The sequence below is a fragment of the Amphibalanus amphitrite genome, unplaced genomic scaffold (genome assembly GCF_019059575.1).
Source record: "Amphibalanus amphitrite isolate SeventyFive unplaced genomic scaffold, NRLGWU_Aamphi_draft 000104F_arrow, whole genome shotgun sequence".
Classification (NCBI taxonomy): domain Eukaryota; kingdom Metazoa; phylum Arthropoda; class Thecostraca; order Balanomorpha; family Balanidae; genus Amphibalanus; species Amphibalanus amphitrite.
The window spans coordinates 752732-778635 of NW_024881599.1; the positions used below are offsets into that span (position 1 = coordinate 752732).

The 25904-nt window shown below is 51.3% G+C and overlaps 1 protein-coding gene across 2 annotated transcripts in view; it reads right to left on the reverse strand.

Moving 5' to 3' along the window:
* LOC122380688 (homeobox protein CDX-1-like) overlaps positions 1-25904 on the reverse strand; it is a 53303-nt gene that overhangs the window by 12128 nt on the left and 15271 nt on the right. Inside the window, exon 1 of one of the 2 annotated variants that reach the window (XM_043364067.1) lies at positions 4647-5169. The exons of the other annotated variant lie outside the window; for it this stretch is intronic. Coding sequence (XP_043220002.1) covers positions 4647-5064 — 418 coding nt within the window. The 5' untranslated portion in view covers positions 5065-5169. Of the gene's footprint in view, positions 1-4646; positions 5170-25904 lie in introns of those variants that run through there. 2 annotated transcript variants of the gene reach the window in all.

Sequence of the window (25904 nt, forward strand, 5' to 3'; positions counted from 1 at the left end):
CTTCCTATTTACGACATCTGAGTCCGTTGTGAGAATACTTGTAAAATGAATGGCCTGTTTGCTAAAACACCAACCATGTCCATAAAGCAGAGAAATGAAGAGAATATTCCTTTAGCCGCATGCGTGTTGTCTCCGAGGAGACATACTCTGAAATATCAACCGTATATACAAGGAAGTAACCGCGATACATATTCAGGTATAGGGCAACATCAGAAAACCGCGCTATACAAAGCGAATGAAGGACTAACGACGATATAACACCGCCTCCCCGGCGGTGGCTGAAAGAAGAAACCTCAGAACAGCGTCATAAGCCGACGTGGAAAAGGTCTCCCAACGATAATTGCACACCGCTCTGCACCGCAATGGTGAGTGCAGTTCACAATACTTTACAATACAATACACAATACAATACAATCTTCACAATACTGCACAGTGTACATTCATGTGATTCGGTTTCCCAGGAGGAGTCATAAAACTGCCAATTGTCATAATTACGCGCAGAGAATACCTGCAGAAACGTTTATAGCCAAGATGGTAAAGACCGACAACGCTCGATGGTGCACTGCTTCTGATGAATATTTGACCAGCCAGAGCCTTGTGAAGGCCAATATTAGCATAGACAGACAGTAAAGCGCCGAGTATGCAGTCATCCTCATCAAATCATAATCCCATTTACTGTCAACCAGCGATTATTGTCTTCCTTCATTGGGCCCAGTCATAAACTCGGCCTGTCGATAATCTCCGAGCAGAATATCGTTTTATTACCATCTCGGCTGGGCGCAGCAATCACCTATCGTTTGCCTTATTCATACGTCCCGGCGCGGCGGTGCGACGGTGGCGCGCGCCTCCCGCGCACCGTTCGCCGCCAGGTATATCGGCCGTCCGCGTCACGTGACTTCTGGCGCGTGACGCCGCCGCCGCCGCCGCTCGCGTTTACAGCCCCAATAAAAACAAAAAATCCATCCTCCCCGGGCCGAACGCCGTAAATGGAATCCAAGATGGCGGCCGGCGGGCTAATCAGCCGGCGGCGAGCACCGGCGCGCTGCCGCCACGGCCGCGGCGTTAATGGCGCGGCAGGCGTGCATGACCGACAGTCACGTGACGCCAGCTGCTGCACGCTGATTGGCTGCTGCAGCCAAGCAGGCGGTCGTTTGAGTGACCCTCGAGAGGCTAATTTCAGTTCAGTAACAACCCCTCCAACGCCGACTGCAGCGTAAATCTTAAAGCCTTTATAAGCAATGTCTTAGTCACTTGTAGTCTGCAAAGACATTATTTTGCCTAATCTGTTAATGAAGACAAGAGAGGTCATTCCAACTAGAAGGGCCGGTAAAAATTAGTGAAAAGTATGACGGAGCGAGCGTAATTACGAGCGAGCGAGCGCAGCGAGCAAAGCGAAGTCCCTCCAATATAACGGAAAAATCTCAGCATAAGCGGCCCGACCCGGTCCGTAACGCATTTGAGAGGCTTATAGCTCAGCAACCCCTGGGCCGACTTACTTGCGGTATTTTTTTTTTGTAGGGTAGCTTCCTTCCTTCTGCAAAGTATAATACTATTTCTGATTTTTGATACATATCGAATATCGATGACCCCTTATGCACGTGCCACGTGCAAAACGAAGAGGTGTCAGTTTTGTAACAATTGCCATATCCCGGTAACCACTGGGCCGATTGCGTTAAAAGTTGGCATGTAGGTAGGCAAGGCACCCACTAGGCAATGCATTTCAATGTGCCACAGTTGGGGCGCAGCTGCACGTGCGCACGTGCAGGTTGCCGCTCTAAGATCTCGAGAATGGCTGGGCCGATTGTGCTCCAATTTGGCACATCGCTTGAGACCCGTTAGTGGGGTGCCGTGCACAGGTCAGTTGGAAGTACCCACCCCCGCAATTCCGCGCGTGCAAGACTCACCCTCACGCGCGCTCGTTTGTCGCCCCAAAAGCCGTTTTTCTTTATATTCGGTGGTCGCTCGGTTTAGAGCTCCCTCCTAACTATGCTACAGAATCGTCCAGTGATGTATGTAGAATGTAGAATGATGATGTAGAATGATAGTAAAAATAATTGCTACTATACCAGCCAACAACCACGCAATGTTCCGCCACTGATTTGACAATTGATAACTTGACATTACATACATGGGCGTAAGAATCTCACGAAAAGTGGTGGTGGGGGGGGGGGAGGGGGGAGCGAAACTTCAATGTCACTTTGTGGGAGCCCTAATACCCTTATCAAGAAATTCTTTGCAGTTTTATGCTCATCTCACCTTGCTGAGCCAATTTCTGCTCTTAGTTTTGTATTTAATTGAAAATAAAGCTTTTACCTTAAAAATGGCTGAAAAGTGGCGGGTGGGCCATGGCCCCCGGCCACCTGTTCCTACGCCTTTGAATTTACATAGAGCCTAGAGGCATTAGTATGAAAATGAATAGCTGAAAATAAAAGCAGAAAGATGAAGCTTGCTCAAACCATGCCCCGACAACGGACACTGAAGTATGTATGTAGAACAAAAATAAAGCAGATCAGCAGAAAGTGAACAGAAGCAAACGTACATCATCGAAAGTGCTGTTTGTTCAGGAATCTCTGGGAGAATCTGGGATCCCAGCAACTGCAAACTGCAATGAGGAATGTCTGCCTCTGTGCAAAGCAACAGATGAAATGTGTCAAGAGTAACTGCAGGACTGATGCCGCCGTCTACAGTCATTCAAATTGTAGGTATGGCTAAGTCGATGAGGCCAAATGACATTTTAAGGGGATGTTTGCGGATTTCTTAAAGTAAAATGGTCTATCGATATTATGGAATTTCTGTGAAAGTATTGGAGTCATTGCTTAAAAAATGAAAGGCCTGTATGGTTTCAGTTCAATTGAATTAAATTGGAAGCGCCTATGCGTCTTCACATTGCAATGCACTCGCCCGAATAAATTCGATTTGAGTGGTGTCATGCTCAGTTCACGCCGCTCCGATCTCATTGCAACTTATCCCGAGTCTCGCACCACTTCCCTCCAGCTCTGCCTCCCTTCTGTCTAACAGCAGACGGCAGATATCTCCCGGGACGAGCTGTCCGACGACGGTCCGACTGTCATCAACTCCTCTTCTCCCCTGCTCTCCCCAGAACATCAGCTGGCTGACCACAATCGACGCGACGGTACGCCGCACCACCCTCTCCTCTCTCTCTCTCTCTCTCTCTCTCTCTCTCTCTCTCTCTCTCTCTCTCTTCCTCTCTGGCTCTCTGCCTTCTCTATCTCTCTCCCTCTCTCTCTCCCTCTCTCTCTCTCTCCCTCTCTTTTTCTCCCTCCCCCGTCTGCCTCCCATCCCCACTGCCCTCTTGACCTACAGCTCCCGTGGGACCGCCACACGGACCAACTCAACTCAATCCAACACTGGGGACAGGCACGACAAGCACTGCCGAAGTAAGGTCACCATTTGAACACGACACATCTGGACCATGTGGGTGAGTGTGAGGGACCCCGCCGGACTCTCAGGGGCGACGGTTGGCCTGCGAGGGCAGGGGAGGGGAACGGAATAGCCGGTGGACGAAACACATGTGGCCGTGGTACTGGGGAGGGGGAGCGTGCCTTTGAGTGCAAAGTGACGGCATGCACAGTGCTGTCTAGTGCAACAGTCGAAAGTGTTAAATGTGTGTTGCATGCAAGGGTAGTTGCATGATGTTATAGATCATAGGAATATGCTATTACAAATAAATTACTGATATGTCATGGAAATTGGAAAGGTATGATGATGATTTCATTCATTGATTAAATAAAAACAAGGACCCAGCTAACCATTAACAAGCTTATTCACGGACGTATCTGGGTGTCTTTGCGTGATTGCGTGGGTAACCAGTGAGTGTCCAGTGAACATATTCACCGGTTTCATCCTCATAATGTGCACAATTGGCATACGTCCTCTCATTTACTAGAGGTAATTGAACACCGAATCTCCGTCGTAGTTCGCAGTCACGGTCACTCGGAGCATTTAACACGGCTCTGGTGACACGCTGACACACACGGACCCTCGGATCATAAAAACGAAGAGCAGGGAGTCAATAAAGTGTGAATGAGGGTCTCCGTTTCTTCCGCTTGACATTTCTTCTTCAGTGGCGGCGGAACACCTTCAATTAAGGGGAGGGGGGGGGGGGGGGGCACTGCCGACTTTTGGTCCCATTCTTTCCTGCAACGCCCATAAGGGCTAATGTTAAAATGCCAAAATGAAAGGGGGCACGGTGCCCCCGTACCCCCTCGTTGCGCCGCCTGTGCTTGACTCTACATACCGAGTTTGGGAAGGTGTCGCTGTTAGAGATGTCAATCGGATACCAACTTTTTGGTATACCGATACCAAACCGATACCAACTTGGTATTTGGTTTTTCAATCCTAATGTGTTTGGTATTTTGTTGGTATTATGAACCCTTACTAATGGATAAGAGGCTAAGAAATTGGTAAAAAGTTGGTATTTCCATCAGCTTTCAAAGTTGGTTTGGTTTCGGTATTTACCCACGGTTTTGGTCGGTATTTGGTTTGGTATCGGTATTCCGATTTTCTGTAATTGACATCACTAGTCGCTGTGAATAGGAGACAAACACTGACCTGGGTCAGAGAAATTGTGCGTACAGAATACAGATAGAAACACAGAACTTATCACCATTCAACGGAGATCTTACCTGCACTGACTCTGACAATCCGCGCATTTTGGCTCCAGGGTACACCCGGAGGTCTCTCGTCCCCATCCTCCTCACTGCCAGCCTCCTCGGTCCTCTCGGTGTCCTGCTCCTCATCCTGTCCCTCCTCTTCCTCTTCCTCTCGCTCTTCTTTCACCTTCACCTGTTCTTCTTCAGCGACCTCTCGCTCCTCACACAGCTCTTCCTCATTTTCTTCCTCCTTGTCCACGTGCTGCAGCTCCTGATCACCTCCCAGCGCCCTGCTGGCACACCCCCAGCCGTTCCAGGCCGCCGGCAGTCGCACATCCTCCTCCCAGGGCCAGCCTCTGACGACCGAGAGCTCCCGGTACCAGCGCAGCACGCTCTCCCGGTACAGCAGGTAGCTGAGCACGGCGAAACTCGCGTCCAGCGCTGAGGACATGCTGCCGGCGCGGACACCACAGGCAGAGTCCGGCACCCACCGCGCTGGGGCCGGCCCCGCTCCCCCACCGCGTGGTGCCGTGTTTTCACACCCGCCGGCCGCCCGGCTGCACCGGACACCCGAAATCCGAGATGGCCAACACATGAGCGGCCTGTTGATTTTACGCAGGGGCTCTCAAACCGGTGCTGAGGCGGGTTGAGGGCTGCATGGGAATGGTGTGGGTTGTGGTGGGGTAGGGTCTTTGCTAGCTGAACAATGAAGACGGATAATGCCAATACTAAATAATATGCTATTGATGAGTGTCAACGAGCAGTGCTCATTTACCAATTTTCAAGAAAAATACAAGAGTGGATCGTAAAATGAGTGTGCTATTTCCATTTTAGCATTCAAGTAGCACATTTGGGGGCTTCAATTGATGAGTTCGTATGTTCCAATTGCAAAATTGCGCTGTTGTCCTCAACGCCACAAACCAAAACTAAATTCTCAGTGGAAGGTGTTTGGCGCTGGCACTTGTCAGCTGACTTTGAGTAATGACTTGGGGAGACTGCCCGTGTTACCCAGTTTGAGATCCCCTGTTGTCCGGAGGGGTGTTCGGGTTTCCACCCTCTCGGGGCGCGTCCTTCGTCCCCCTGTGAACGGCTGTAAATCAAACAGGACCAATCGGCCGGCCGACGGTACAAACAGGGACCATGGTCCGACCACCTGGGTCAACAATAACATCGCCGACCGTCCGGTCCCCCCCACCCCCCCCCCACCCCATCCCTCCCCTCTCCGTCCGTCCTCCCCTCTCATCTCATCTCACATGAGCCTGTCCCACGCGCCTGTCAACACCACACACACATACACACCGATCCGCGGAATCCCGCGGTGTTTTTGATTGATGGCGGCCGGACCGTGACGACACCTTAGTCGGCGATAGACACACAGAGCTAGCGGCACGAGGCGACGCGACCGATCGAACGCGTTTTATTGTCCCCATTCGAATGCAATAAAATGCTGATCTCCGGCTGGCCAGTATTTGAATGCCACTAAAGCCATGATAGTCGAAATCACGGGCCGACGAGCAAATACGCCGGGCAAAGAGAGAGAGGCGGTACGCCTCGATGTGTGGACTCGGTGCCAGCAATCAAAAGGCTTGCTGCGTGTGTATTTGTGTTAAGAGTCGATTGTGGTTTTGTGGTGTGGATTGTGGTTTTACATGTTTGGAGAGAGGATGCGTGGAACAAATTGTGTTCAACACAACCTACAGGGAGATTGCAGATTACTGATTCAATCATCGAATGTTATTGTCAACATAAACCCTGAGGTTTAGAGAAAAGATAAGTCAATAAAGGGTGTAAGAATAATCAATTTATTGGCTGCCATTTAAACATGTCTTTAAATTACAGGAACAATATTATTGACTATTGTAGTGTTTCCGACAAAAGTCCGAGTTGGTCTAGTCTTCTATTTCCATTCCAACGGCACCAACACCTCACACGGACCCGTCCTCTCGCCTCCGCCCTCTCTGCCTCACTGACGCCTCTCACCCCGTCCACACATGGCCAGCAGGCGGCTTCCACCCATGAACAACGTCGCCCTTCTTCCGTCCCTCCACGTGTCTCTGTCGCTAACGAAACAGTACTAATTCAGGCCCACTCGCCGACGCACAACTAAGCTAGAATGACACATTCGAAACACATTCCCCCCTGTTCCTAAAGGAACACATTCACTCAACCGTCTCGCTCGGGATGGGGTCACCGTACAGCTGTGTCGCCCGTCTGCAGCGCGCACCCCTTCTCAGTGTCTCACTATCGTTACACGGTCCACCCCCACCTTCCGCCGGTCCCTCAGCCTCATCCCTGCGGTCACTTGGCGTTTCATTTTCCAAAGCCGAACCTTGGCCTTCGGTGTCCGTTTCCAGTTTCACGTCACCTCGCGTCTCAGTCTGTGGGTCCCCGGCAGGGTCGTTAGTCGGCGCGACCGTCGGGGCCGTCGCCGGGGCCTCAATGGCCAGCCGCCCGGGCGCCCGGACGGTCGAAACCGGACAAGGCACGTCATTGTCCATCTGCCCGTGCTCGTCCTCTGTCGCAATCACTGTCGCGTCATCGACCAGACGATGCCGCACGTTTCGGACGTGCCACGGCACACCGTCCACCTCTATCGTCTGCGGTGAGACGATTTTAGTGACAGTGCCTTCCCTGGACACCGCGGTGCACCGATCACCCCGTTTCCGAATCCACACCGCGTCTCCGAGCTGAAATACGCCAGGCTGGCGGGCAGTCGGAACAGATGTGCCTCCATGTGACTGTACACACAAGTCCCTACCAGCCTGACGGTACACGCCGTGTACAGGGGCCGACGCGATATCACAGCCGTCCTTGGGCGTGACATTATAACGATGCACAGCCTCCGGCACGGTGCAGCCCTGACGGGTGGCCATCACTTTGATGGTGCGGTGGTGGCGCTCGATGATACCATTCCCGCCAGGCTCATATGCTGCGCGGTACCTCAAGTTCACGTCCCATCGCGCCGCGAACGCCTTCAACTCTCGTCCTTTGAACTCCGTCGCGTTATCCATCAAAAGCTCGGCCGGCGCCCCTCGCTCTAAAAAGATGCTTTCTAGCTGCCCGACGATCTCGCTGCCGTCAGAGCGGCGAATCTCGCGCCACATTGCGTACCGCGACGGTCCGCAGTCGATCACGGTCAGGTAGGTCTTGCCGCGAAAATGTGTGACGTCCATGGCCAGCCGCTCCCAGGTACGGTCGACCTCCAGGGTGCCGTGCTTCCACCGCGACGGGGCAGGATCGATGGACGTACACACCTGGCACGATTTGACGACCGCCCGGACCGCTGACTTTGTCACGGCTCCGCTGCCCAGCTCTCGGCGCGCGTACCACCAAGTACGGCGCACCCCCTGGTGGCCCACGCTCTCATGCACCGCCTGTATGTCCTCTGCACGCGCTGTCCTCACGGCGGCCACCACGCCCACGGCCTCTGGCGGTTTGACCTTCAGCCACTCCCCTGGCACTCTTGTCAGTTCATCGGCTCGGTTATTCGCTGACGGCACAAGTTCTACCGACACGGCAAGACCGTACTCAGTCACCAGCTGCATGAACACTGCCACCCGCCGCCGTATCAGCATTTCAGACTGCGCCTTGGTGCGTAGCCTGGCTCGGCCTGTCAGCGCGTCGGTAAGCCAGCGCTGAACGGTTACGGAGTCCGTGCGCAGGTTCAGCCGTCTGAAACCCCACGCCACGGCCATGTTGACACCGTTCAACGCAGCATCCAGCTCAGACAAGTTGATGTGCATGTCGGTGTCCACCTCGGTGCGCAGCCACGCGGCGTCTTCGATCACCTCACCCGTGTCAGGGTCACTTAGGACCACGCCGCGGGCGATGGCACTGGCGTCAGTCCACACGGTGACAGATTCGCCGGAGACGCACCACTGTCCCCGTGCTGGGTCGTGCTCTGTCACCCGCCGGGCCACGTCAGTGACCTGTTTGAGCAAGTCATTGTCACCGATCGGTGAGTCCCAGTCGTCACTCGCTTTGTTCGCCGTCCTCTTTAGCCAGGCAGCGGCTGGTCGCAGCCACCCGGCAACAGGCATGTGTGACGTCAGCTGACCTGCCCAAGCGAAGACCGCGCGCCTGGTCAACACCTCAGGTGGCTTTGACGGTGTCACGTCGTCTCGCGTCCATCGCAGTGCGCCGTCGAGGCCCTGCTTCACGCGCAGTCCCAGCATTCTCGCTCCCGCTTCATTTGTCGCGCGCTCCGGCGGCTTGCACTCCAGTCCGTACCTGGCAAAATGCTGCGCTACCTGCTGGGACGAGACATACGTCTCGTTCACCAACAGGTCATCAGCGTAGGGTAGCACAGCCTTTGCCATATCGGAGTCCTGATCTAATACCTCCCGCACCACTGCTCGCATGACGTCACTCGCAATGCACAGACCGAACCCGACACGCGTCAAAGCATATCTCTGGCCACCAACAATCACTGTCTGGAATGGCCACAGCTCTGGAGCCACGTGTAGCTGCAGAAAGGCCTTCTTCAGATCAATCACAGCAACATTGGCTCCATGACGGCGCCACTTGCGGAGCTGGTCACGGCAAACATCGGCTTCAGCCGTATGGGGCACCAGATGCTCATTTAACTCTCTGTAGTCGAGCACCGGTCTGACCTTGTTCTTGGCCTCCTGAATCGCCACCATGAGCGGGATCAAACCTCGCACCGGTCCGTGCTCTCGTTCGTCGTAAGGCTGCAGCCAACCTTCATCTATCCACAACTGCAACTCATCATCGAACTGTCCCTGCGCCTCGGCCGGCACGCGATACTGCGGCACAGTATTTGCGAGCCTCACAGGCTCCTTGCCGTTGGCCCACTTCCACCACACTGTCCACTTCCCTGCACTGAACTTTGCCAGAAAGTCCGCCGTCTCGATCTGTCTGTCCCCCGGACCGCGCGCCTTAACCACAGCGGCAGATGAACCACTCGATTCAGGCCGAACACCTGCATATTCCGAGCGCTCCTCTCCCGTCACACTGCCGTCCCCGAGCCCCGGGCCGCGCGCCTGAACCACAGCGACAGACATACCACTCGACTCGGCCCGAACACCGGCACACCCCGATCGCTCTTCTCTCGTCACACTGCCGCCCCCGAGTCGCACCTCTCCTGCCCGAACAAACACACCGCCCAGCGCCTCCAATCCGGTCATTCCCAGCAACACATCGACACCCATCAGCCTTTCCGCTACCACCACAGCACGTACCGCAGCTCGGCGGCCTTGTGCTTCCAGTCTCACAGCTGCCCTCCCACAGCATCGCACCGCACTACCATTCACTGCTGTCATATTTATCTCACACTGATCCCAGTTGTTCAAACACCCAACAAACACCACCGTTTCCTCGCAGCCCGTGTCCACCAGCGCGTGACACGGCCGTCCGTTGAGCAGCATGATGATCACCGGCGCTCTGCTGCCGGCGCGGTGGGCGGCGGAGGAGACGCTTGCGCTGATGCAGCTCCCCCGCCGCAGCCGTTTGGGCACATCCGGGCGACATGACCCAGCCGGCCACAGGTCCAGCAGCGGATCGGACCCGGCCGTCGAGCCGACCTTGAGATGTCACTGTGATGGGGCGGCGGGCCGCCCGCCGTCGTCGCCGCTGCCGCCGCCGCCGCCGGCCCCGCCGCAGTGACCGCTGCCCTGGAGAGCACTGCTCTCGCCCGGTCCAGGACATACTCCAGCGTGAAGCTCTCCCCGAGCCCGTCACGGACCGAGGCCTGCACAGTCTCCGGCAGTCCGTTGACGAAGACGATCGCGATGGCCCTTTCGGGGAGACCACCCATCAGCTCAGCGAGCTGCTGCAGCGCCGCCAGATAGACGTCTGCTGTTTCTCCGGGACGAAGGTGGCGTCTGGTCATCTCGGCCTGTGCTGTGAATGGGTCCATGGCGAAGGCCCTCAGTAGCTTGGCTTTCACACTGGACAGATGATGGCGAGTCTCCGGAGGCATTCGCGACCACACCGCAAAAGCACCACCGCGCAGCCGAGTCGGCAGCACCGCCATCAACGATACCGCGCGTAGCTCGCACAGGAGAGCAGCCTGCTCCAGCCATTCCACGACGTTCCCAGTTCCGTCAAATTCCGGAATGGTTCTGGCGTCGAACGCCGGCGTCGCCTCCATCACTGCTCTTCCGGTGCCTCCGTCACCAGGCTCAGAGCTCTCACCTGGCATCTTCTCACCGCTTGGACCAGAAAAATGCCGAAATAGCTTGTAGTGTTTCCGACAAAAGTCCGAGTTGGTCTAGTCTTCTATTTCCATTCCAACGGCACCAACACCTCACACGGACCCGTCCTCTCGCCTCCGCCCTCTCTGCCTCACTGACGCCTCTCACCCCGTCCACACATGGCCAGCAGGCGGCTTCCACCCATGAACAACGTCGCCCTTCTTCCGTCCCTCCACGTGTCTCTGTCGCTAACGAAACAGTACTAATTCAGGCCCACTCGCCGACGCACAACTAAGCTAGAATGACACATTCGAAACACAACTATTAACAATATTGTAATTATTTATTTCATTTTTTTCAATCTTTCATTTGTTCATTTCAGAATTTGTTGACTAATCTCATGGTTTATTTCATTCGCGAGCAATGGAAACGTTTTCATACTGCTGCAAAACATTGCATCTCCATGCCGCCGCAGTTCATATTCACGCTAAAAGCAAAACACCAAAACGGACACTATCGAATCCATTTAAAACCTAATTGATGCCTCGTGACAAAAGCACCCGTTCTTCAAGACATCCATCCCAAACATTGGTTCAGAGTTGGTATGCAGCGGACGCGTCTCGGGGCCCACTCAACATTCCTCTCATCGTGCCGCCCGGGCCAATTTGGCCGCCAGCTCGGTGGAGAGGCGCTCCCCATGACAGCCGAGGCGGCCTCCATAAAACCTGACCGAGACTCTGCTGCCACCCCGCGACACCGGCTTCTCACCTAGCATGCCTGTCCATAGGTGCGCCTGCCTCCTGAGCCGAAGGTGCGCCTGCCTCCTGATCCAAAGCCCGCTCTCCTAGCCACCTATCTGGAGCGGTCGCCCGCCTAGTTCTGTCCATCTTCTCAGAGCGGCAGTTTTGTCTGTCGCTCCGATCCGCACCAGGGTCGAACAGCCACAAATTGAGATGGAACAGCCGCGATAACGCGCCGCTTCCCGCTGTGCGCAGCCATCGCCGCACGGGCGCCGTTTTTTTGTCGAAGTGAGGGGCACAAAACCGACGCTCGAGCTCGAAAGTGTCGACAGCGCGGCGCGTTTGACGGCCGTTGTCTCTTTGAAGATGTGAACCGATTCTGGTTTAACGGTGTCCGCTGAGGCGTAAAATTCCGTGCTGTATAGGCGCCAATGCCTCAATCGTCGGATACACGGCCCGATGCCCTCCGATTGTCGAAAACTGCTTAGAAATCTGCTTTGAAAAACTTAAACTACCGTAGAATTCAATCAGCACTAACTTGACCAGCAAAAATATCAAGGATATCGTCTTGCAAAGACGTACATACATCCTTGATATACGTCTATATGTATGACAGCGAAACAATTCCCTTATTTTCGATTATTATTACGGAGCGAGCGAAGCGAGCGTAGTCTTTCCTTAGATTAACGGAAATTTCTGAGTATGAGCGGCCGGCCGGCCGTGGTCACGCTTTTGCGAAGCTTATATCTCAGCAACCACTTGACCGATTTACATGCGGTAATTTTTGTAGGGTAGCTTCATTCCTTCTACCAAGTATTGGACTATTCCCGATGCATGTGGGTGACCCCTTATGCACGTGCCACGTGCAAAACCAAGAGGTGTCACTTTTGTAATTGTTGCAATATCTCGGTAACTACTGGGCCGATTGCGCTGAGAGTTGGCATGTAGGTAGGCACCCACTAGGCAATGCATATCCATGTGCCAGAGTTGGGGTGCTGCTGCACGTGCGCACGTGCAGGGGTCGATTCCAGATCTCGAGAACGGCTGGACCGATTGCGCTCAAATTTGGTACACGGTTACGGAGCAGTTAGTAGGGTGCCGTGCACAAGTCAGTTGGGACCCATTTTGCACGTGCGCACGTGCAGGGTGCCGCTTCCAGATCTCGAGAACGGCTGGGCCGATTGTGCTCAAATTTGGCACATCGCTAGAGACCGGTTAGTAAGGTGCCGTGCACAAGTCAGTTGGAGGTACCCCCTCGCAATTTCGCACGTGCAAGGCTCACCCTCTCGCTCGCTCCGTTAGTCGCCACAAAAGGCGTTATACTGGTTACGGAGCGAGCGAAGCGAGCGGAGTCTTACGTAGAATAACGGAAATTTCTGAGTATGAGCGGCCGGCCGGCCGGCCGGCCGTGGTCACGCTTTTGCGAGGCTTATATCTCAGCAACCACTTGACCGATTTACATGCGGTAATTTTTGTGGGGTAGCTTCATTCCTTCTACCAAGTATTGGACTATTCCCGATGCATGTGGGTGACCCCTTATGCACGTGCCACGTGCAAAACGAAGAGGTGTCACTTTTGTAATTGTTGCAATATCTCGGTAACTACTTGGCTGATTGCGCTGAAACTTGGCATGTAGGTAGGCACCCACTAGGCACTGCATATCCATGTGCCAGAGTTGGGGTGCTGCTGCACGTGCGCACGTGCAGGGGTCGTTTCCAGATCTCGAGAACGGCTGGACCGATGACGCTCAAATTTGGTACATGGTTAGGGACCGGTTAGTAGGGTGCCGTGCAAAAGTCAGTTCGGACCCATTTTGCACGTGCGCACGTGCAGGGTGCCGCTTCCAGATCTCGAGAACGGCTGTGCCGATTGTGCTCAAATTTGGCACATCGCTAGAGACCGGTTAGTAGGGTGCCGTGCACAAGTCAGCTGGAGGTACCCCCTCGAAATTTCGCACGTGCAAGGCTCACCCTCTCGCTCGCTCCGTTAGTCGCCCCAAAAGGCGCTATACTGGTAAATGTGTACCTACGCATGTTTTATCAGAAAAACAGGATGCCGCGATGTACTCATATGATCACGGCACCAAAATGTTTTGCAACTGTCAGCCAGTTAGAAACGAAACCAATCCATGTCTTGGCAATAATGAAGCCCATTTGGTAGGCATCGACCGTTTGAGCCACACTTTTATAAAACACAACATCAACATGAACATGCGCAAAACACAACATCAAACACAACTGGCATTTGACTTCGTATTAGCACCAGCAGCTCTACAATAGTTTATTTGCGAAATAATCGCAGAGGACAAAAACTTATCCAAGCTAATTTCAAACGCCTTTTCGGAGATGATTTATGTCGCCTCAATCACGACACAATTTGCTGGCGGCCGCGGTTTCATGTCGGCACGTTTGAATAGTTATGCCGAGTCTGTTCGGAGCTCTGAGGCTCGGGGCCCATTTCGGCTGGCTCCTCTCCTCCGCAGGCAATCAAAAAGTGATTCGCTGACGGATCGCCCAGCCGGCGGCACAATTACAGTGTCGGTCCCCGGGGAGCGGGGCCGCGGTCCCGCTGGCGCCGCCGCTGTCAGACCGCCGCCGCCACCGCCGCCGCCGCGCTACCACGGGACCGCGCCGGCAATTTGACAAGTCCCGCAGCCTCAGAAACGGCCGGATAATGCGGAACCGGTGCAGTGCCACCGCCGCCCGGCACCCAGCTCGGCGACCTCCGTCGGCCAGTCGGGCCGAGTCGAGCTGACCACCGTCGGACGGGCCATATATTTTCAATTCGGGCCTCCCACGGACGGATGGGATAGCTCCCCAGTCGCTACCTTACGCTCCAAATTCCTCCGGTGAGCGGGGCGTAAATCTTGGCCGGCCGGACGGTGAGAAAAGTCCGCCGACAAGACGTCTCTGTTTGGATCGCGCCGCCCTAAAACGGTCGCCCAATGAGGCAAGGGTGGTAAACTGTGGCTCGGCCGCGACCGCTCGGACCGGGCGGGACCGGGACCGGACCGCCCGGGACCGGCGGGCTGCGGTCCCGTGTCCCGGCAGACCTTTTGTGGCGACCCCGTCGGGGACAAATGGAGATGCGACGCGCCAACGCGTCCTCTGCGGCCGGCGAGGGTTTTATGGCGGCCGGGCCTTGTGTCGCGGCAATTCATGGGGTCACGCTCTGACAGAATGTCTGACAACATGACAGGGTGTCTGACAACAGAGGAGGGGGCGGGGTCCCGGCGAAACTCGCCCGGTAGCCCGGACACACACGGTGACTCCGGGGACAAAAACGACGCCGAGTGGTTGCGACACGACACAGGTATTCACTTCTGGGAAAGTGTCTTTGTCTTACCAGAGCGCCCCTCCTCGACATCCATATGCTTTGTATTTTGTAATCCATTTTTCTTGTCAATTGAAAATAAAACTTGCAAATAATTCAGCTGCGTCGTTGATTATGGGTCTGTCCCTGTGGCTTTTCCAACCTCCTATAGGGTTCCTCTAAACTTCTGTCGTTTACAAAGTCGTTCCTATTGCCCCTCCGTTTACAAAGTCGTTCCTATTGCCCCTCCGTTTACAAAGTCGTTCCTATTGCCCCTCCGTTTACAAAGTCGTTCCTATTGCCCCTCCGTTTACAAAGTCGTTCCTATTGCCCCTCCAAGCTCTTCCCGATTCCCCATCTCACCACAACTATTCTCCTCCTCCCTCATCCCAAACGAAAATTTGCTACATTACGCTAAATTTTGCAAGTAATTATGCTAAATTATGCTAGTAAAATTATGCTAGTGGACATATATTGGCACCCGAATGTAATGCATGCATAAATTGTAACATCGCGACATTTGAGTAGATTGGAAGCGTATTTGGAGATGAAGGAAGTTTGAATATTTTTTAATGGTACTTTGTGATTGTTTTATTACTTTTTTTACATGAAGAATAATGTTTATCATAAAATCAATATTGGTGCGCAATAAATCATCTGCAAACAGTTGCACAGCCCGCAAACAGCTGATTTTCTCCCAGAAATGTTTCCATGATGGCCTGAAAACAGCTCTCCTCGAAGCTCACGAAAACTACCTAGATTTCTTTTTATTAGCCGCAGAAGCCCTGTGGATCAAAAGCTAGATATACTCGTACGTGAGTTCCACAAAGCGTGGTCCTATCCAACGCATGTGCCACGAAAATCCGACCCTGAGCCTTGTTAGGCGTTAACCCTCGCCCGCACATGCCATTTTCCCATCCTAGAACGCACATGGGGGGGGGGGGGGTGGTTGCCACTCCCCCCGCGCCATTTCGTTCCTGTTGGAGATAGAGATTAGCGGTTAAGACCAAAAAGATTTTTTGGGAAAAGACAAATCCAATGATACCCAGTTTTACCTTCTCAGGTCATTCATTGACCTTCCAGGTCAGGTCAAACTAAAAAATGTTGCTGTTTTGGGTCACCGTTGGATATCAAGTGCGCTGCTTATCATATACCAATGACGATGCTGTTTTCTGGTGCCAAGCCAGCTAGAACCTCTTTGTCACACTACCTGACCAGATTTTTTGCAGCTGAGGTCATTTCAGGTCAAGTTGGGTCAAGGTCAATTATATGTGTTTGTAGGTCTGTGTGTGTCTGTGTGTATACTGATGTGTGCACCGATTGTTTTTGTGTCCATATTATATGAAATCATGATCTGAGAAGCTTTTACCAAAAATGCAGTAAAAAAACTTCACAAAAAGTAAATTCTGCTAGCCTAAAACGCAATTATCTTAGATGACCTAGGTTGACCTTGAGCCTGACCTTGACACCTGTACATCGTCGAACAACATGTTCCATGATAGATGGGAGGTACCTAAGACTGGCAAAAAAGGCCGAAATCAAGGTGTCAAAAGCTCACAAGGCCCATGGCAAACGCAACATGTTGAGAATTGGCCACTTGGGTCATGACATGACCTGAAAAACAAGGTCATATCTCCGACACCAAAAATCGCAGAAACTTGAAATTTTCAGTGGACATCAAAAAAGGATAGAGGAGCAGCTATACGAAAGATCAGCCTTCTAGCTCTAAAAATGTTGAGTGCAGAGCAGAAAGATACCTGGGGGGGTGGCAACCCCCCCCCCCATGTGCGGGCGAGGGTTAATCATCAGACCAATCAACGCTGGCTGGGCAGGAGGGCCATTCAGGGCTTCGATTACCTCCGATTTGGTACCGACCACGAGGAGATGGTGACCTTTCAGCGATATTAGAGCTAGGCTACGTGCAAAGTGCGGCGAACGTGCCACGTTACCAAGTCAGGGATTTGACTATTGCTGTCTAGTGTCTATTTCAGTTAATTCAAAATCAGATAGCATACTCAACACTGAACACATCAATTGGGTAAATACCGAAAACCGAGCCATCAAGATAACAAAACAAAACGGAATCAACGAAACAGCAGAAACAAAACGAGCAGAAATATAAAAAACTGAGCATAACCGAACACCTTAAACCTAGGAAATAAATTCAAAATTGCCCAAAAAACGGGGCTTGCAATACCCAATACCAGGATGTTATTATCGGATAGGGTTTCGTTCACCATCAAGTTGATATTTGAATGACACCGCATCGCTAGGAAGAGAGTATCTCGCCTTTAACACAACCAGTCGATATGACCACTGCGGCGCTGCACGCACATCCAAGACATCTCCGGTTCATCTCGCTTGTTTTCACCTTATTCCTCGTCTCCGTCCCTCCGTATACATCGTCTTCTGACCTAGCTATACATAACTCACAGCTATGTACCCATCTCACAGTTGCATGTCTCGTACCATTCCAAACCAGAAGGAATGGTTAGGGTAGTCCGTTTGGACGCTGCAGCTCCTAAAGCTCGCCCGTCGTACGCATCCATCCCACAGTTGCATGCCTCTCATCAGTCCAGACCAGAAGGAATGGTTAGGGGAGTCCGTTTGGACGCTCCGGCTCCTAAAGCTCGCCCGTCGTATGCATCCATCCCACAGTTGCATGCCTCTCATCAGTCCAGACCAGAAGGAATGGTCAGGGTAGTCCGTTCGGACGCTCCGGCTCCTAAAGCTCGCCCGTTCCGGCGCTGTCGGCCCGACCCGGCCGTTCGGCGGCCATTTTGCTGTCTGGCGGCCACTCAGCGTAATCAGCGCTGTGGTCTGCTGCTCTACGGCACGAGCCTAGCGGCGCGCACACAACTGCAGAGCGGACGAAAAGGCCATAACAGGCCTTTTCGCCTGTTACCCCAGCTTCCCACTGCCCCCGTGGGAAGCTGGGGCTGTCGTAAAGAAGATGGTTTGCCATGATGCTCAGGGTAGAAAGATTTTTCCTGATGGTGGGTACATTAGTTAAACGGAAATTTATATAGAGTGGAAATGGCGGCAGAAAAGGCTGAGTGATATTGTGCCTATATTCCTAAGAAATGGGTTCTAGATATGCGATTCAAGATTCATGTTGGTTGTTTGCTTGATTTATTATTGTTGTCAAGGTCAGAGAAATAGCTGAAAACCAGAAACAGCCAGCATGCTACAGGTCGATTTGTTCCTTGCAACAGTTCTTGAAACGCGGTCAGAGATGTAGAGCTAGTGGTTATCAGACATACGTCAAATCCATTTATCCCGTAAATATTAACGACAAAACATATAAAAGCTGAGTGAGATTTTGTGCTGCAAGAGATTTTGTTTCATCTTCCAGGCCGGCGCTCTGATGCGATGCAGCAAGGCAGGCGTTGCGTTTAGACATATGGTGTTCAAAAATGTCTACTTTGGCAATGAAAAACTATATCCCCGAAGGTCAACGCCTCTATTTATCTTCAATGTACCCTTGATAAACTGACGTCAAAGAACTGCGCTCATTTCAATCAACAACTTCTTTCAAAGGCAATAGTCATGTCATCAGCTTCAGCACACTAGGTAGAGAAGCCGCGAAACAGCCGACGGACTATTTTTACAATAAAGTTCATAGATGTCGCCAGCATCGAGCGCCTGAATGTAGACTGTGCCGGTGTACCGCAATGCTCCCGAAAAGAACGGGCTCGCGGCCAAGGCCCAAGAATTTGTTTGATTGAATGCTGTTGAAGCAAATTGTCATAGAAAAAGACGTAACAGCATTGATTTCAGCACACCTGCCTGTTGTTATTACTTTGTCGACGTAGATGAAAGCTAAAATACGTTGCTATAAACAACACCCTTCAGGCGCCTTCAACCAATCCCGTGGGTGTTGTAGTGACGCCTTAGAATGTCATGCTTCGGGTAGCTTTAGAATGATATTTGATTCAACTGTAATCGTAACATCCCACATAAATAGCACATGTGCACCGTGCGGCACTAAAAAGGAAAATAATCAAATTTTGGGCTCCGGACTATGGAAGACCTATTTCGGTCGGTACCGAAGTTCAAAATGGCGGCCGGCGTTCTGCGTCGGTCAGCCCTGTGAACCACCGCACCGCTGTCGGCGATTTCGGCTGACAGCCGGCGGTCAGCGCGCCAGCTACAAACGCGGCGCGCCGGTGCCGAGCGCGGCGCAATAAACCACTTTCTTTCCAATTAGCGTGTCGTTATTCGGCGCTCGGTTTCCCAGCGCGGTCGGCCGTGCAGCGGCTCGGCGCCGGACGCCATTGTTGGCAGCGGCCCGGCGCCGCCGGCATCGACAGAGCTGCCGGCTTTATGGCTTTATTAGGGAGTGACGCGGCCGCGGCAGCCGTGGCGCATCGAGCTCGCCGCGCGGCCGGCGGCGGTGGCGGCGCGGCGCGCTCAAACGCGACGCCGCTGCCGACGGCGCCGGCCCGGAATTCGGCCCGAGCGGAGCGACGTGTCCGTGACGGAGAGAGACAGTGAGGAGGCATTCCAGGCCTGCACAAAGCCAGGTGGGACGTGTTTCGAGAAAACTGAAAAATCGATGTTGTTCAATGGTCGCTAAAACGAAAGCTTGCACCTGAGAACCGCATGGGGTTTCTCGAGGCTGCAGCCTTATAGAGAAGTGCAAGGTTTATGTAGTTATAGAAAATCGTTTTCTTAATAACGCCTATCCGTCGTTTTTACCTACCCATGTTTTAAACATTCAACTGCAAGGAATCATTGACCCTGCATTTTCCCAGAGACAAGTTGAATGTCCATTTAACTTCAACTTTCAAGTTCCGGCTGCTGAGTGCTTCATTCAGCGAAGCTCTCTGCATCAGTTAATGCCAAACAGCCTGATGCACCTGGTCAGGGGATTATTTCTTTTCTGGTTCATGTTTCCACGCTAGCAACAGAGGGTTTCAAAGGAACTCGAGCAGTAATGCGTGTGTTCATTTAAATGCCAGTCGTGCTGATTCCCCGAGAAGGGAAATCCACGAACACGTCACAGGGAGGGTAAACTTTATTGGAGCTATCCGCTTGTTAAACTCTAGTATATAGTCCTGTCCTAAAATAATTCGTAGTATACGACCCCGTGTTTGCTCATATGGAATGTCCACAAACCGTTGAGCTTTATTCCAGTCGAAATTTCAGCCACTCATTGGTTTACAAGTTGCGTGATAAACGAAACGAGCGACTTAATTAGCGGTATGATGTAGCTGAAATGTACTTGATCCGAGGCAATGTTGACTTACGAATAGGGAAGGGTATAACGCAGAATGGTTCCGCGATTGAATGGCAGGTATAAGCCGTTTTCACGACGGCCATCTGGTACACATTTGGTGCACATCTGGTACAGATTAGGTGCAGATTTGGTCAAATCAGGCTCAGTGTGTCTCTTAGCAGCTATCAGCTAGGGTTGCACTAATTGCTTATATGCCTGCTTTGTCATATTAGCAGATAGCATCATCGATTAAAACACTGAAATAAATTCATAAATGAAGATATTTGCTGTAAAAGAAATAAGGTGCAGATTTGGTCAAATCAGGTACATTCACCGGATAGCCCGTCGTGAAAACGGCTATAATCATCTGATTTTCTCATTCAACTGTACAGTGACAGTAAATTCAATGGAAAGCACCGTCGAGGTTCTGTGATGTGACACGCGAGATTCGTGGTTAACAAATGATGTAAAAAAAAAACAAATCAAATGAAGCATTCATTCGACATAAACTAGTTTTCATTGTTAATAAATGTCTACATATTTTTTGAAATGGTTCAAGCATTTCTTTCGTTTACCCTTTGATTACCTTTCTCCATCGACCGAGATCGTTCCGCTGTGTGACCAAGACCGGTTTGATATACGACTGAGCCCCACGCACCGTTACCGAATGACTGACCGGCCGGGCCCACAATAGGCCAATACGACTCATCTCTCTTCCTGTGCCTATTGTTCGTGGCCAATGCCCGCGAGGTATACGACTTGGGTCGACAATGCCCAGTTCCCACGGTCAGTCGTGGTGCTGTGTTAAATGCCGCACCCGCGCCGTTGTCAGATGGTTCTGTGGTGTGCGGCGTGTGCAGGTTGAATGGATGTTGTGTCCTTTATTTGAATCTAAAATTTGATATTGTATGATTTCATTAGACAGGTTATCGCAGCATCTCCAACCACAATTTCGCATCAGAATCAAGCAATTCATTTTTTTCAAATGCATCTAGCTTTCACGCTGCCAAAATTCCACCACATGATTATTTTGTGACGCTTACAATAAACTTCAAGAGCTATGATGTAAGAAGTGTTAATTGAAATACGGCTTACAATTTCCTAGGTATAATAACTGAGTAAGAAGAAGTGTGCTACAAAAAAAAATGGATACGAATGAAATGAAAAAAATCCTGGATAAGATCCTGGACAATATTTTTGTTACAGCTGACCACCATGAAAATTATGAGCACATGACATGTTCTCAACTCGCCTTTCTCACCATCTTCTTCCTATCGCATGAACAAACACGAGCAAACACAACAAACACCGAAACCGTTACCAGACAATTTGTCGATGGGAGTGCGGTACTCGCACACACAGCGTTCCCGTTTGATCAGATCTGTCCCCACATCCTGGGGCGGCGCTGGCCAGTGCGCCCGACATCGGTACCGGTGGAAAGATGCGCTGCGGCGATAGTGACGCAGTGACCGCGCCGCATATCGCCGCGGAGCGATACCATCTAATGGCGCGCTGTGCGCCGCTTCTGCAGTGTTTCCCGGTAAGTTCGGCAGAGCGCGCGGCCGTACAGAGTCGGTTAGTGTAACTGGGTGGGTGGGTGGAAGCCGGAAGGGTTGTGGCGAGGGTGAACGGAGGGTAGAGAGAGAGGGTGAGCATGAAGGGAGAGGGATGAGAGAAGGCGTTGCCTAGCGCTGGTCATAGCTGACAGGCTGTTCTGTTCAGTTAATCAGCAACCACATAACCGTTTCGCAATAGCAGTCAGTCTACGGGTATAATTTTCGTGAGACGTTTTTTGTGGCACTTGCCTGCAGAGACCAAGAACCCCCTTTTGTACGATTCTAAGATCATGAAGGGCTGTTTGAACTGAGACTGATTTCATGCATATTATATTTGCTCTTCGTCACTTTGCACCAGGAGTGTCCCCACTCTTCCTTTGCTCATGCACCACATCAACCCTGTTCGTATTGTATCCTGAACAACCGCACCTGCCCGGCCCGAGCCTCCGCTCACTTCTTCCCTGTCTCTACTCACGTCTCTGATCTATCGTCCCTCCCGCAAATAGTGACAAAAACCGCGCTCCGATACAGAAGCCCGACCGGTGGCGGCTCGCCCGGTCAAGACGCCACGCGAGACATGAAAATCTCCGGCAAATACCCGACCAATCAGACGGCGTGAGCAAACAGCCGCGGCCGCCGAGCTGCCGCCCTATCGGCCGCGGTAAACACGCTGGCTGTTTGCAGGCGGCGGTAGCGCTCCGGCCACAAAGGCTCCTATCTGCGCCATGATTGTATTCTGATAGGAGCTGTGCCCGTTGACGTCAATGAACAGACGTGAGCTGAGCTGCGGCGACCAACGCGAGGCTGCGCCCGGCGCGGCGCCCGGCTACGCCGCCGCGGGGGTGGAAACGGCGTGGGGGCATGGCTGCCGTCTGCCGGACACTCGAAAAGTGATAGCTGTCGGGGGGGGGGGGGCAGAAACCGCATGTGTTCCACTGTGCAGTCTAGTCTAGCGCTTCTGTTTGGCTTATCGGGCTAGTGGACTCATTAACTGATAGCTGATGAGGGTGGATAACTTATCGTCTGTGTATAGCTAATCAGAAGACACGCGTGCGGCCACTTGATCATTCACGTAAAATAGAGCCTTTCTGTGGTTCTGCCACAGAAGGGATCCATAGCTCTGCCATACAGTCAGCGTTAAAATAACAGGCAAAATATCAAAATAATATTTTATGCTACAGCTCCGGCTGCATATATGTGGTTAAATATGGATTAACTTCACATAGTTCATCACACTTTTTATTGTGCTCAAAACTTGAAATACCTACTGTTGTAAAATACTGTTGGTAAACCATGCGCTCGTTGATTATCCCTCGCCAGGTCAGGGCCTCTTTCATAACGCGAACGGCCTGGGGGGGGGGGTATGACCCCTGATGATTATTGATTAGCTCATATGCCACTGGGAAACAACAAATTCACGAGGAAAGTAAACTCAAAGAAAATCTCAAGCCCCTGCAAATTTGGTGGGTCTACGTCAATATTTAGGTATTATGGGAATATACATGTAAAAGTCTCGCTAAAACATGTCAAAAGTTTATTCGCGTAGGTACAGGACTTTTGAGCTATATAGTAGAGTCAGAGCAAAAATTAAACAAGTGAACATCGCACTTCAGTGCGTATCGAATGATATTACTTTTTACCAGTTCAATTGAACTTTAAAGCTAATTCAAAATTAAGTGAATCAGAGGTTCATTTCACCAAAATGCATCGTATTGCATTCGCCTCGGCTGATCAAAGTGAACACAATGTCACCAATTTTAAGCTCTAGCGTCACTGTATGCCAAGTTATTAGCAAAAACGTAGCTTGATTGACCTCATTTGACCTCATTACACCCGACCCCAGCGTTCTTGCAGTTAACAAGCAGAAGCTTAGTATAGATAGAAGCTGATTTAGCACCACACAAAAATGTTGAAATGGAGCGGATATCTCTCATATTTTCACAGTGGAGCCATTTGAGAAAAAATCATTTTAAGTTATCATGACCTCTAGATGTCCTTAGGTCAACCGACTTTTGACAAAAACGGGATATACCTACGTCGTGACTTTCAGTGAGCCTTACACATCCTAATAATTTGAAGTTTGAACCAAAGTGATGCAAAACTATTTGACTTCATATTATAAAATAGTGTAATTTCAGTGTTTTTTTACCATGTGTTGGTTTTGGTGACCTGGTGACCTGACTTGAATTCACTGAGACTGAAAATTCCCAGGACAGATGTCAAATGGACGACCCAAAGAGTGCCTGAAATTTCGTAGCGCTACCTACGTGTTATGACGGTGCTCACGATATTTGAGGGACAATAACTTCATTTCGTTGCCGCTGAATTATTCAAATTTTACTCTGACCTTGTACCGGTTTTGCAATCTGGTGACCTGACAATGACTAGGATTTAATTTGTCAGGGAATGCGTCAAAAGGATCTCCCATAATGTATGCCATACTTGGAGTAAAAACCTTAGGGGGATGGTTGCACCCAGCACCAACCACTGACTGGGCGAGGGTTATGCCATTAGGCAAGAGTCGCTGTGCGGTAAATGCCGTTAGCAACTAAAGCATTTTGTTTGAAGTCGCCGATGTGTCATACAAGGAACACTACAATACCAGTAAAACGCCTTTTGGGGCGACCAACGGAGCGAGCGAGAGGATGGGCCTTGCACGTGCGAAAGAGCGAGAGGGTACCTCCAAGTAACTTGTGCACTGTGACTGCACCCTACTAACCGGTCCCTAGCTACGTGCAAAATTTGAGCGCAATCGGCCTAGCCGTTCTCGAGATCTGGAAGCGGCACCATGCACGTGCGCACGTGCAAAATGGGCCCCAGCTGACTTTTGCACGGCACCCTACTAAGCGGTCCCTAACCATGTACCAAATTTCAGTGCCATCGGTTCAGCCATTCTCGAGATCTGAAATCGACCCCTGCGCGTGCGCACGTGCAGCAGCAACCAAACTGTGGCACATGGATATGTGGGTGCCCTAGTGGGTGTTTACCTACTTGCCAACTTTCAGCGCAATCGGCCAAATAGTTACTGAGATATTGTAATTGTTACAAAACTGACACCTCTTCGTTTTGCACGTGGCAACTGGCACGTGCATAAGGGGTCACCCACATGCATCGGAAATAGTCCAATACTTGGCAGAAGGAATGAAGCTACCCTACAATAATTACCGCATGAAAATTGGCCAAGTGGTTGCTGAGATATAAGCCTCGCAAAAGCGTCCGCACGGCCGGCCGCTCATACTCAGAAATTTCCGTTAATCTACGAAAGACTACGCTCGCTTCGCTCGCTCCGTAATCAACATAATTGTTTTGGTTTATAAGGCGACCCTGTCACCTCAAACATAATGCATAGCATAACCTTTGATACTACCGAATTCCAGTTGTCGTCTCTAAATAAAGTTTCGTTGGGGCTCTTCTCAGACCCGGCGATCCCGGCAGCCCATCCCCAGCACCGCGCGCGTTACATTTGTCACCTCCTATCGCCCTTCTCTCTGTCAACACGCGGCGGCAGCTCCGCGCCAGCCCCGATTACATTCGTTTGCCCCCCGAGATGCAGAGCTCGCGACCCAGTTAGCACGCGCCGGCCAAACGCACAGCATATACGGCTGCGTAAGCCGCAGATAGCTCGACGCAGTTAGAAAACACGCAGCGTGCAACGCGTGAAAACAATGCAGTTGCCCATAAAAAGTGTAAAAATAAAAATAAAAACGTCCGTACTATTAAGACTCGAAATTTTAGCGAACATAAAAAACGCGAAAATGCCCGAAGATGAACTGCAACTTTGTTTAGAAAATACACATTTACACATTATGTATAATACCTTCCACGGCATTTCGGCTTTCGCCTTCTTCTGCCCCTTCGATACAGTTATGCTGCCTGCCGATACGAGTCAAGCATTCAATTATTCGCAAACATTTTTGGCGCCACACAACCCAGCTTTATCTTCGTAAAATTAGTGTGAACTATAGACCAAGATTACTTTACTTATAAGGTTAGTTCACTAAAAGATTTTTGCCGCCCAGGTGACGTCACACAATATGGTAGCTATATGGTAGCCATTTGTGAATACATAAATGACTTGCGTGAGACATTTATAATGCAGGGCATTTTTATGCTATAATAACCGTGACACTCGTATTTTGCCTAAAAATAAGTAGTGATGATGGGCAAAACTGCGATTTTAGATCGGACTAATGAGGATTCAGACGACTGTAGCTTTATTTATCAGATTGCTTATAATATCACCAGGTTTTCTGTCGTTATTTTCCTTTATAGTGTCTGTTCATCAGAGGTTGGTTTGTATTGCACAG